General features: G+C 32.7%; 1 protein-coding gene across 2 annotated transcripts; it reads right to left on the bottom strand.

Moving 5' to 3' along the window:
• Window positions 1-771: 771 nt before the first annotated feature.
• LOC129889827 (uncharacterized) lies at window positions 772-3,450 on the bottom strand. 2 transcript variants are annotated; one of them, XR_008766943.1, is made up of 5 exons: window positions 2,674-3,450; window positions 2,503-2,568; window positions 2,344-2,394; window positions 2,179-2,259; window positions 772-1,067 (listed from the first exon to the last, which is right to left on the bottom strand). XR_008766943.1 is itself a non-coding variant. In XM_055965282.1 (4 exons), exons 1-3 carry the CDS (start codon window positions 3,232-3,234, stop codon window positions 2,389-2,391), a joined length of 633 nt encoding a protein of 210 aa, XP_055821257.1. In that variant the 5' UTR covers window positions 3,235-3,450; the 3' UTR covers window positions 1,991-2,259; window positions 2,344-2,388. The 2 variants fall into 2 exon arrangements, 1 of the variants encoding a protein (XP_055821257.1); XM_055965282.1 differs by lacking the exon at window positions 772-1,067 and having other exon boundaries at window positions 1,991-2,259.
• Window positions 3,451-14,004: the final 10,554 nt, after the last annotated feature.

Genomic DNA, 14,004 nt, shown 5'->3' with positions numbered 1-14,004 from the left:
GACCCAATCCCAACCGCAACTTGAGTCTCGATCCCGACTCGCGACCCAACACCCAACTTCGACTAGACACCCACACTGACCCGATACCTCAACCCCTATCCTGACACCTGATTCGAGACTCAACCTCGGCACCCGACCCTGACCCCAACCTAGACCTGAGATCCAAAACCCAACCTCGACCTCAACCTCAACACAACACCCTACACCAACTTTTGATCCGAGACCTCGAACCAAGATTCGAGACCTAACCCCGACTTTTGATCCGACCTCGAATCCAGACCCTGACCCCAACACCCAATCCTGATATCTGATCCGAGACTCGATATCAACACTCAATTTTTGACTTTTGACTCCTGATCCCAACACTTTATCCCAAATTCGACCTTCAATCTTAACTCGAGATCCGATCCCAACTCAATTAAGAACTCGAGAGCTGGATTTTGAATCGAGGTCGAGAGTCAGGTCTCGAATTGAAAATCAAGAGTCGGATCTAGAATTAGTATTGTAAATCGATATCCAAAACTTAAGTTAAGATAGAAATTTAAGGTATGAGGTTTAAAATGGTTTTGAAAAATATTTTCCTTATTTTTTTTTTAAGGGAAGTCATTTTTCTTGAATTTGAGGAAAATAAATTGATTTGGAAAACATTTTCCAAAATATTTAAGTCAACCAAACATGAGAAAATTGAAAAACATTTTCCTTCGTACCAAACACACCCTATATCTCACTTATCAAGGGAGGCGTCAGACGTAACAAAAGATTAAATAATAAATGTAAGGTATAAAGTGGCACAAGCTTTCCATGTTTACCAAGAGGTTCAAAACTACCATTTCTGTCCCTCCATAACCAACAATGAATAGCCTAAAAGAGGGAGAAGGGAGAGCAGAGAGATATATATACAGAGGATGCTGATATATTTGTGCATCCAGCAGACTAAACTTGCTTCAGTAGCTCAGTCCTCGATTAATTTTTTTGGAAGTTTCCTTGAAATGCAATGATGGTCTGGTGAAATACGACGACGGTAAAGGGATCCTTTGTTCTTGTGAGCAAGGATATTGGGGAATGATCTAAAAAAGCAGGAGATTACTAGTCAGAGCAAGTAACAGTATACATAGATGTTCTTCATATTCCTTTCCTGGTCTTTGCCTGTTCTAACAGAATCAAATATGTTCTATAAACAATACTGGTATGCTGGAACATACATGCATTTATTCAAGTGTGACCGATAATTTTATCGGATAAATCAATATACTAAGTTAATAGAAGAAATTCAATCCTTTCCAAAAGGAGGTGGAGCCAACAAATCCTGCTAGATCTTAAGGAAATTTATCTCCACGTAGAAATCAACAATGAGGAAGTTCTTAAACCAAAGATCAACCACATACACAAAGCGCATTTTCTGCACTTCATCATAAAATGTAAGACAGTCTGAAAGTAAAGTTTAGTACACCCCACATATATTGTCCAGATGCATCAAGACTGAAAATATATGGCAAAATTTGGCTCGCTTTCGAGAACACCTAGCTACCAATTGACCAAGTACTGTACTTCGACAATCTATATACAACTATTTACAACTCCATGATTTCTATGATTCTGTATAGTTGCATCATATGATTGCCAAAGAACTTTATAACAAGAGAAAAAACAGTATGAACATACATTCTTCGGAGGACAAGAAACACCACAAGGCAACATGATCATGTTGTTTTGACAAAAAATTATACCCATCCTTCTTATGTAATATCCAAAGCAAACAATTTTCTAAGCATAATTAAGTCACTGACTCAAAAGGCTATCCTCAAGTCTTATCATGAGTTCATGACTCGTATAAATCAAGAAGTTCGTACGTAAAGCACATAGATTGTTCACCGTTTGTCATGGTTACCTCCATTGATGTTCATGGAACTGCAATCAGTTTGCGAACTAATAATGACCCCTGTCCCCAAACAGAGTCTGGAAGCCAGTCAAGTGACATTATGAGAGAAAATCAAATAACAACTGGGCTTAAAATAACAAAATCTATCCATCCATATCTCAAGTTCCATTCTTTACATACATTAGGTTACCAATGCAACCAAAATCTTTCCAAATATATCTACATGCTACTAATCAAAACAAACAAGATATAATTCCAAGATGAAATCCTATTCCCTTTACTAATTCAATACATTATACCTCCTACAGTCGAGGCACGAATGCAGCAGTCCTCAAAACTCTAAGCTTTCCACCCCTTGTGTTCCTCAATCCTTGCAAAATCTGCAAAGCATCACTATTAAACCCTCAACTAAGGATCAACATGGAATTAGAGAACCATGAATAACACAAGAGAGGGAACCAGACCTTTTCCACAGTAGCAAAAATTCAGATACACCAGCTATGCCATATCTACTTCTGCAACAAATATGTGATTCTTAATCATAATCTTAACATCCTATAAAACAGCTCATTCGCCAAAGACAATAAATTTTGAACAAAAAACACAAACACACAAGCCTATACCGTAGTATCATTGACTCTGAATGAGTCAGCAGTAAGGCCTACTAAATACAACCCAGGGAAAACATTCTGCAAACAAACATATCAAGCAGCAAATAAGAACAAACAGAGAAAGCAAAAAATCATAAAACAAACATAAAGATGCTGGAGTTTTTCGGTTTTTTTTTTTCATACATCGAGTTGTTTCTGAATTGTCTTGGATCTTTTTTTGGGTCTTCTAGCGGGTCTTGAACCGGTCATAGAATACACATCTTCCTCAATCTCCTCCCTTGACAGTGAGATCCATAATTTCCTTTTCCCCTTCTTACCCGACCCGACTCCATGTACACCCACGTTATCTTTCAACCTCTGCGACCTCTGCATACTTTCAACTGGCATTTCAACGTTCTTCAACGACACCGTTTCAACCTTCATCACACTCTTTCTCGGCCTTAGATTCCATAACTTCACCTCCCCTTCTTCTTCTTCTTCTTCTTCTTTAACCTCTTTTTCATTTTCGTCTTCTCTTTGACAAGACGAAACCCCATTTGGGTCTGCCGCCGATCGGGGTTGGACCTTCTCGGAGTCGGAACCACCGTCCAAGTCGGCGGTTTGGGGTGGGTTATCTCCAGTAGACGGAGGAGAATCGCGGCGGCGGAAGCGGTGGTTAGCATTTGTGTGGCTTTTGTTACCCCACTTCAATTGGGGTAGAGAGAAATAGTGCAGAGGCTGAGATTTTACCGGTGCAGTAGCCATTACAAAACAGAGGACTGAAAAATCACCCTTTTGGCTGAAATATATGTTGAAAACAAGAAAAAAGGTACTATGTGTGGAAGAATTATGGGTTTTTTTCAGAAGAGAAATGACCACGGCGATGGTGGAAAACAAGAAAGGCTGTCGAAGGAGAAAGAGAATGGCTGCCTTCTTGTTGTGGGCACTGTGAAATTGAATGGGGAAGCAAGTTAAAAGGGATTTATATATATGACGCAAAAGGGATGGGATACGTATGAAATGTGCATAAACACGGCCACATAGTTTGGGTAATATAGTTCACGGTTTCGATAAAAAATGATCAAAATCGAAAAATTAAATTAAATTAAATTAATGAAATAAACCATTTCTTTATTTAGTTTGGTTGATTTGATTTTACATTTTTAAGAATCGATAATATTTTATTAGGTTTTGATTAAAGAAATAATCGAACTGAATCGACAAGTTATATACATATTTTTTATAATTATATATACATAATATATTATTTTTTATGAATATTTTTTTATGCAAAAAATATAGAACACTATTTTTTTATGATACGTCTTTTATTTGTACAATCATATCATTATTATGTCATGCATTATTCAATAAATTTGTGTTGTTTAGTACATTGAATTAGCTAACAATATAGACGTGAAGTTAAACATAACTAAACTTCTGGTATAAGAATTATAAGATCTAAAATGACAACGAAGATAATTTATTATTTTTGAATGAATTATTGTCTTTTCTTCTCTTTTGAATGAATCGTTTCTTTTATTTTTGTGTATGGTTAATAATCGAATAACCGAACTAAACCAAATCAAAACCGATAACAACAAAATCGATGGATGTATATTTTAATTGATTTGAGTTGGTTTTAATAATTTTAAAATCGATTAAATTAATTTGAATTTGATTTTGATCAATAACTAACTTAAACCAATCCGTGAACACCCCTAAGTGTGGCTAAACTATTTAATTCTTGGATCCAATTTATGTGAATATATTTAACTTAGGTTTAAAAATAAGAGAATTTGAAATTTATAATGTAAAGTAAGAAATTTAGTGGGTATGACTATGAAAATAAAAATTACTTTATTTCATTTTGTAAAGTTGGATATAAATTTGAAGTTAGAGTTATGTTTGGTTATACTTTTTTTAAAAAAATAAAAACTTTGAATGTACTTTTTCAAAAAAAATATGAAATATGATGAAAATTTTAAAAAGTGAAAATAAGATTTTTTATTTTTTTTTATAAATTTCAAATATAATTTTAAGTTGTATTTGAATTTTTTAAGGTTGACCGATGATTTTCAAAAAAAGTGAAAGAAAATTAAAAAAATGAAAAATTATTACGGCCAAACAGAAAGTGCATTCCAATTCATATATGAAAGTATTTGACTAAACAAGAAATTTAGAAAAGAAAATACTTTTAAAATGCGTGATTTAAAATATATTTTCTATTCCATATTAGTTGAATTTTTAAGATAATGCACACATATTAAGAAAAGTATTCAAGGATAAAATTTAAACCATATTTTTTCTATTACCCTTTTGTTCAATCAGCCTCATAAAGATGATTAAACGTGAAATCACATATACAAGTAGTGCTTTATTGGAGTATAACTTTATAAGTAGTATAACTTACTCCTAGAAAATTACAAAACTTCATTAATGAAAAGGGTAAACATGAAAAAAGTTTCAAACATTTCTCTTGAATTTTGAACAATTCAACTATTTTGAACAATGAAAAAAACTCTAAAAATTCAGTTAATATGGAATAGAGGGAGTCTATTAATTATTTCATTAATGATTGATGAAAATTTTGAAGTTAAATTGTTATTAAATATTAAAAAATATTATTTTTTCGATCGATAAAAAAAATATTACATAAATTGACACTAAAAATACTAAATAAAAAAATACGTCATTTTTTAAAATTGACTATAAAAAATAAAAAAGTGTTTAGAGTTCTAAGATCATACTATTGACACTCCCTTAGAACTTCTTGCACTCATCTATCAAAAAGAAAAAAAAATCTAATATAATTAATCGAAGAATTAGAGCTCGTTTGGATGGGCTTAAAAAAAGTAACCTTTATGTATGAAGTATTTTTAGAACTTTGAAGTGCTGAAAGTTATTTTTATAAATAAACAGTTGAGTATTTGGATAAAAGTGCTTAAATGAGAAAAATGATGTGAATTTTAGGGTTAAAAGAATAAAAAGGGTAGTTTGAGAATTTAGTTAAAATATAAGGGATATAAAAATATTTTTTATGGTCAAAGAAAATGACTTTAAGCACTTAGAAAAAAAAATTAGAAATCCTGACTTTTTATTTTTGATTGACTTTAAGAATTTTATGCATTAGGCAAACACGTCCAACTTAAAGCCCATCCAAACGGGCTCTTAGAAAGATTTGACTCAATTGAAGAACTTGTGAATTACTATCGAGTGATTTTATCATTCATAAGACTTATATGCATTCAGTGTTTTTACGTTATTTATTTATTATTTAATTATAATAAAAAAAATTTATTTTTATGTAAGCACACAACTTAATTGTAATTTTCTTGGACAATTATTAACCTATAGCTATTTTTAGACGTTCCTCATTGGTTGAAAAGAACTGAAAAAATGAAGCTCATTTGTTATTTTATTTTTTTGCGCTGAATCAAAATCGCTCACTATTAAATTAGATAAGTAAATTTTACGAGGACAAAGGGGGAACGACTACTCAAATTATTTACATTACCTCAAAAATAAGCTCCATCTCATTAGAAATAACAGTTAGCGTCATAAATCGAAGAATAAGAAATTATAAGAGTAATACTAATGCTACAATATGGTATGAAAGGAGAAACGAATACAACGCTCTAGACTATCACCAAGTCTAACACATGTAAAAGTGAGGCATGACCGTTCGACTACCTAATTAGCATTCTACTTTAATCCACAATCTCTCTCTCTATATCCTCATAGTCAGGGTCATGCCTTCGATTAGTTGAAGATGTGTTATATCTTATTTAATCGATATTTTTTCATCCGACCTCTTTTGCTCCTCAATTTCATTGTTGTCAACCTCTAATTACACCTCCTCTCTGGATCATCCTTGCATCTCCTCTTCACATGTTTAAACCATCTCAACCTCACTTAATTTCTTCGTCTTGTCCACCACGAAGGTCACCCCACCTTTTCTTGAATATCCTTATTCCTAATTTTATCTCTACTAGTATGCACCCATCCATTCAAGCACTACTTATTTTTATTTTTTCATAACTTTCATCTTCTGAACATGAAAATTCTCAATTGACAAACAATACTCCATATCATACAATATAATTGATCTAAATACTACTTTATAAAACTCATCTTTAAATTTTGATAACATATTTTTATCACACAAGATTCCAAATACGATTCCTACTTCCTTAACACCCACGACCGGTAGGTCCTGGGTTCGAGTCACATTGGAGGAAAAGTGTGGAAACATTATAAATCCTCCAAAATGGGGGATAAAAAAAAAAAAAAAAAACTTCCTTAAAAAATAAGAGGGAGAATAAGTTGCAAGCTCATAAAGAGGAGTGCGGTTAGAAGATTTTGGAGCTGACTAAAAAGCTTTATTAGCATACGAACAATACCATAAATACCCTCTACTCAAAACTCCATTAGAGTCTGAGCCATTTCCAACAACAAAAAAAAAAGACAAAAATACTTTTGTGAACTTGTGATGATGACGTGGAGATTGCCTGCAGGGGGCTTCCTTTATTCAACTACGTGGAAGTTTACAAGTTCCACAATAATTCTTTGTGAGAAAAATAAATTTAAATTAACAAAAGAAATGAGATATAATGAATTAGAGGTGGAATAGATTGCTTGATTATCATCAAGTTATTAATGAGAAGGATATTAACGAAAAATACAATAATTAAAAACGAAATTCATCACTAATATGTTGTTAAATAGTCCACAACAAATTTGAAAAAAATTATAGTTCATACCATATTTACCGTTAAAGAAAATTAGTGATAGACCTTAATTTGCTGCTTCACAACATAAGTTATTTGTCACTAATTCTCTCACTAATGTGTTGTTCAATAGTCCATAACAAATTTTTTTAAAAAAATTATAGTTCATACCAAATTTACCGTTAAAGAAAATTAGTGATAGACTTTAATTTGCTGCTTAACAACATAAGTTATTTGTCACTAATTCTTATTTTTATTACGGGCTATTATTAAGATTGCAAATATATTTTGTTGGAAGCTTATAAAATCACCATTAAACACATCTAAAAGAAGGAAAACTAATATGTCTATTTTCTAAGAAAGAAATTATTACACATAGAATTGTTAATTTTTTTTAAAAAAATGAAAGTAATTAGGATTATAAAATTTCTTTCTCCCAACAATTTAAGCCATATTATAACTAATGAAAATTTGAAGAATTTTTTCTAGTGTTGTCCAATATTGAAAAAAAATTACGTACTTCTTTGTGATAGCTTAGTTTTGGATCCATACAAACGCATGATGCCTAGTAAGTCAGCCGACAAGAAGGAGGAAAAAATCAAAAAGGTTTATAATTAGCCCACAGATTGCATCAACTTTACTTGCATTACATTTCTGTATTCTAATACTTCAAAATAAGTGTTATTTTAGGGTGTGTTTGGTAGGGAGGAAATATTTTCCATGAAAAATGTTTTTCTAGAAAATATTTTCTTGAAAAATAAGTTAGTTTTAGTGTATGATTTGTGAATGAAAAATATTCTTTAGAAAGTATATTTTATAAAATCAGACCCCGACATCCGACTCGAGATACGACCCCGACCTTGATCCGAGACCCCAACTCGAACCTCGACCATTGATCTTGACCCTGACTCCCTACCCGACATACGATATCGACCCAAAATTCGAGTCTCGACACCTGACCCCGACCCCGACTCCGACCCGAGACCCTGACCCTGATCCGAGACCTGATTCCGACTTCGACCTGAAATCTCAACCCTGACCCTGATACCCGATTCGAGACCCGACTTCGACTCCAACCCGAGACTCGACCCAGACCCAATGTCCGGCACTTAACCTTGACTCTCGACCCGACACCCGACCTTGACCCCAACCTCGACTCGATACCCTAGCCCAAGACTTAACCCAGACCCAAGATTCGAGATCCGACCCTGACCTTGACTTTTGACCTGAGACCCCAACCGGAGATCCAAGATCTAATCCCGACCCCAACTCTCGATCAAGACCGGACACCCGACCCCAATCCAAGATCCAAAACTAACCCCGACAACAACTCCTAACACGAGACCCGACATTTTATTCCGATTCGAGATCTGACTCAGACTCCGACTTCAACCCGACCCTGATTTGAACCCTAACTCGAGACCTGATTCCGACCTCGAATCGAGACCTAGACCCCGACCCCGACCCCAACTCAAGACTTGACCCTTACCTCGACACACGACTATGACCTAGACTCTGATACCCCACACCCATTTCCAACTCAAGACTCAACCCTAACCCAATATTTGAGACCCGACCCCGACCTCAACTCCCGACTCACGATCTGACCTGAGACCTCGACCTCAACCCAGATTCGAGACTCGGGACCTAACCCCAACCTCGACTCTTGATCCAACCCCGATAATAACAACCGATCCGAGACTCGACTTCGACCCTAAAACCGACATCAACACTCAACTTTCGACTCCTGACTCCCAACCCGAGATCCGATCCCAACACTCGATTTAAATTTTGACCTCTAATTCTAATTTGAGATTCGACCCCGACTCAATTTGGAACTCGAGAATTGGGTTTCAAATCAAGATCGAGAGTCAGGTCTCGAATTGAGAATCAAGAGTTGGGTCTAGAATTATTATTGTAAATCGGTATCCGAGACTTAAGCTATGATGGAAAGTTGAGGTACGAGATTCAAAATGGTTTTGGAAAATATTTTTCTTACTTTTTTAAGGAAAGTCATTTTCCTTGAATTTGAGGAAAATAAGTTGATTTGGAAATATTTAAGCCAACCAAACATGAAAAAATTGAAAAATATTTTTTGAAAAACATTTTCCTTCCTACCAAACACACCCTAAATAAAATTTACGTTAATATGAAGTATAACAGTATAATTGGAAAAACATGTAAATTAATTAGACAATACTTATTTTTAAGATTAATTTTATTTTGCTAAGGTGACATTTATTATGAGACGGGGAGGGAGTATATACTAATTATTTTTTTTGGTTTTCTACCTAGTGTTCGAAGTTCATATTGGAGCTTCGATTAAATTTAAATCACACACTGCATGACCCATTTGAGGGTGGTGATCCCAGCAAATTTGTCATCATATCTAGAGCTCAAACTCAAAACCTCTAATTAAAGGTGAAATAATTTCACCACTGCATCAGAATCCATGTCGGTATATACTAATTATTCTTACTCTCTTGTTTTGAGTTGTGTTCATTTCGTGTTCATTCATTTAAAAATTAAAGTCGTTTATGTACTATCAAATGTATGTTTTTAGCATTTCACAGCTAAAAATTACTTTTTCCGTTATTCTTTACTTGTCAAATTTTGACTTGACACACCTATTAAGAAAATAATGATTGGTATAGTAAGTTTACCATTGTACCCCTATTAATTGATAGAGTTTTAAATATATTTACTCACTATATTTTTTAAAGATTACTCAATGTTAATAAATTAAGGATATAATCGGAAGAAAAAAATTATCCTTTCTTGATTTGTTCAAATTGATAAATTTAAAGAGAAATTAAATTAAAAAATATTTGATAAATAAATAGAAATAGAAATAGAAACAGAGGAGTATGAAATTTCTTTTCATTTAATCATTACTACGTCCACTCATGTAGTGTATTTATAACTTCTCTTTCCTTGTGCCGGATTTTTATATTTTCCTATTTTTTTCCCAGGTGCATAATTTTTATATTTTCATTTGACTCAAAGAATAGTCCTATATAGATTCATAATAATTAATTAATTTTCAGGTGAAATTACCAGATTATAAATTATAATTAAAAAATAAAATGAAGATAATAAATTTACTTTTTGGCTGAGGTGCGGATATCTCGCTCTCTTTAAGGAGATTCAAGAGCACTGTAACAAATCTTTTCACCAGTCTAGCAACAATCCTCTTGACTTGTCTCCTCCATGATACAATAACCTTATTAAAAAGTGTAACTCTACAAACTCTGAACAAGAGCTGAGTTTAAAGCTTCACAAAAAAAATACCTCCCTTCAATTAATAAGAACTTTTTTTTTTTGACAAACTTAATGCACTCAATGTTTTCTTACATTTCAAAACAAAGAAGACCTCTATATTTATAGGAGAGGAAAACATTCAAAAGATGAAAAAAAATAATGGAATGTCATTATTAACATTTAGTGCACCATTTACTAGTGATAATTTTGTTAAAAAAAATTATCATTTAGTGCATCATTTACCAGTGATAATTATGTTAAAAGAAATTATCATTTAGCGAACCACTTACTAGAGATAATTATGTTTTTTAAAAAATATAATGGATTGAGTAATACATGTACTAATGCAAAATAAAATAAAGATGACATTAGATGTCATCAATGGACAATTACTAAGGCAATTTTTACCACTGCCAATGGCCAGAAACAAAAAAAAAATATGATAATGTAAAATTATAATTTAATAAAATATTAAAATATCACACTAACAATTTCATTATTTATTTGATCGATGGATTACTTACATGAAAGGGTCTCTCCAATTATTATAAATTCAAAAAACAACCAAGGTTTAATAATTATTCTTCCATTACTTAGCTTGTTGATAAGTCCTCCTATTCTTAATTTGACCGGTCGATACACGTTTTGTAAATTAGCTGAATAAACAAAACCTTAGTCCATCTATGAAAAGTCAAAATGTCAGCAATTTTTGTGTTTGATCTCTTTAAATAATAATAATTCTCTAACACAATATTAAATATTTAAATTTACAAATTATAATCAAGTAGCTATACAACGGATTTATGTTACTGTTATGTATATTAATAATATGTAATAATTTTATACTATTTAATTAGTGTATTTTCTTCCAGCTATAACATGTTATTTAGCATGTTTTGTATGTTACTTGTCTATCATTGCTGTAAGACATTATTTGTAATTAATTCTTAAGTAATCTTATAATGTAAAAACTATTTATATCTATGTATAGAAGTTAACCTCCAACGCTAAGAGAGCTTGAGACAAAACTAGACATGGATTTTTATGTTGCAGGATAGGTTTCAAATGTCTTTTAATTATGTATTTAGAAGGTTTTAATCCTTTAAATTTATCAACATTAACATTTTTAATTTTCACAAATATTTATCAAATTATATCTATTAAATTTGACGAGAACTATAAAAAGACAAAACATGTATCTGAAATTTCTCTGACCCTTTTAATGTCTCTATCTCTAAAGTTCAACACATTTATTCATTTGAGAAAGTATAAAACCTTGTTGCCTAGTGGTTGGGGACCTCCTTTTTAGCCTTCAAGGCAAAGGGCCTCATATTAGCCCCACAAAATTTAGGAAGAAATGGACATGATAGTCAATTTTCTAATTAATAGTTAAATAATATTCAGAAATTATATAACGATTACTCATATTTTAATGTGATAATAAAAATTGGAGAAAAGTATCCCTAATTAAAACGCTAAATGACTTTAAGAATTTTTCATGGTATTTTGAACTGCCTAATTTTAAAACTCCATGAAAATTGCCACAATTTAAGTTCATTTACTCTGTTTTAATTTGACACAAATTTTAAGAAATTAAAGAGGTTTTTAGATCTTATGATCTTAAATTAAATATATGAAGAATATATCAAAATATCCTTCAATCTCGTTGGCTTAAAATGTCATAAAAAAAGTTAAAACTAATTAAAGAGTTACACAAAAAAGACATTTTTTTTGTAACGGACTAAAAGAAAAGTACAACAACAACAACAAACCTAGTATAATCCCACCATGTGGGGTTTGGGAAGGATAGAGTGTACGCAGACCTAACCCCTCCTTTGAAAGATAGGGCGGTTGTTTCTGAAAGATACCCGGCTCAAGAAAAGTAAAACAAATAAATTGAAAGAAAAAGAATATTTTTTAATGAAGTTTGAACTGTGATAGTTCAAATTTCAAAAATATTTGTGGAGTTTAAATTGCAAAAGGTTCAAATTCCATGGATTTTCGAGGAATTTGAACTACCACATTCAAATTTCAGGATTTTCTTTTCTGAAGTTTTGAACTGCCATAGTTCAATTTCCATGATTTTTTCATGGAGTTTGAACTTTTTGTATTATCTTTTTTTGTAAGGATATTCTTGTTCAAATTTTATTTTCGCAATATTTATATTTTTGTTTGGATATTTTTAGTTACGTTACAAATAGTGGCTATTAGAATATGTAGTCCAAATTTAGGCTTCTAATTCCGGGCCAGTGCCCATTAATGGGTCGTTGTAAATGGGTCACTGGGCCATAGTAATTGTTTGTAGGAAAAATTACTAGGAAAAATGTTTTTTAATAAATAATTACTGATTTTAATGATTTTTTTATTTATTATCATTTATAGCAATATATAGCAATATTATGATATATCTGTCATGTATTAAAATTGAATTATGCATACAATATAAATGTATTATAAGTGTTTAAAATATATTATACTTGTTTGGTAAAAAATTGACACTATGTATTATAAGTGTATTAAAGTATGTGATAAATATATTATCCATGAATAAAACTTGTATTATATACAACAACAACAACAACCCAGTGAAATTCCACATCGTGGGATCAGGGGAGGGTAAAGTGTACGCAGACCTGACTCCTACCAATGTAGGACGACTGTTTCCGAAAGACCCTCGGCTCAATAGAAGCATAGAAAAAAAAAGTCAGACAAGAATATTAAAAGTAGAAAAGTAGATAACGAAAGCGTTCCAAATAATAGTATAATCAAAGCACCAAAAAATAGTAGATATTGTTAGATAATAACATAAATACCATAAATAACATAAGATAACATAACATACATAACATACATAACATAAATAACATAAATCAGAGTACAAGAAATCATAGTGCATTAATACGCATACGGATAAGGGGGAATAATGCCACTATGTACTAGCCTTCTACCCTAATGTGTGTCCTCCACACCCTCCTATCTAAGGTCATGTCCTCGATAAGTCGTAAATGCGCCATGTCTTGTCTGATCACCTCTCCCCAATATTTCTTCGGCATACCCCTACCTCTTCTGAAACCATCCATGGCCAACCTCTCACATCTCCGCACTGGTGCATCTGGGACTATCCTCTTCACATGCCCAAACCATCTCAGTCGCGTTACACACATCTTGTCTTCCACCAAGGCCACTCCTACCTTGTCTCGAATAGCCTTATTTATAATCCTGTCGCTCCTGGTATGCCCACACATCCATCTCAACATTCTCATCTCGGCAACTTTCATCTTTTGCACGTGGGAGACCTTAATTGGCCAACACTCCGCCCCATATAACATAGCTGGTCTAACCATCACTTTGTAGAACTTGCCCTTAAGTTGTGGTGGCACCTTCTTGTCACATAACACACCGGAGGTGAGCCTCCATTTTATCTATCCTGCCCTAATACGATGTGTGACATCCTCGTCGATCTCCCCGCTGCCTTGCATGATAGAACCAAGGTACTTAAAACTACTTCTCTTTTGGATGGCTTGGTCCCCGAGCCTAACTTCCG

Source organism: Solanum dulcamara, chromosome 5 (genome assembly GCF_947179165.1).
Source record: "Solanum dulcamara chromosome 5, daSolDulc1.2, whole genome shotgun sequence".
Taxonomy (NCBI): domain Eukaryota; kingdom Viridiplantae; phylum Streptophyta; class Magnoliopsida; order Solanales; family Solanaceae; genus Solanum; species Solanum dulcamara.
This window is presented reverse-complemented; position numbering and strand designations above follow the sequence as displayed.

Coding starts and splice junctions, on each gene's coding strand:
- LOC129889827 (XM_055965282.1), bottom strand. CDS start 3,234: ATGGCTACTGCACCGGTAAAATCTCAGCCTCTGCACTATTTCTCTCTA. Junction 2,569..2,673: donor CAATTCAGAAACAACTCGAT/GTATGAAAAAAA, acceptor GTTTGTTTGCAG/AATGTTTTCCCTGGGTTGTA.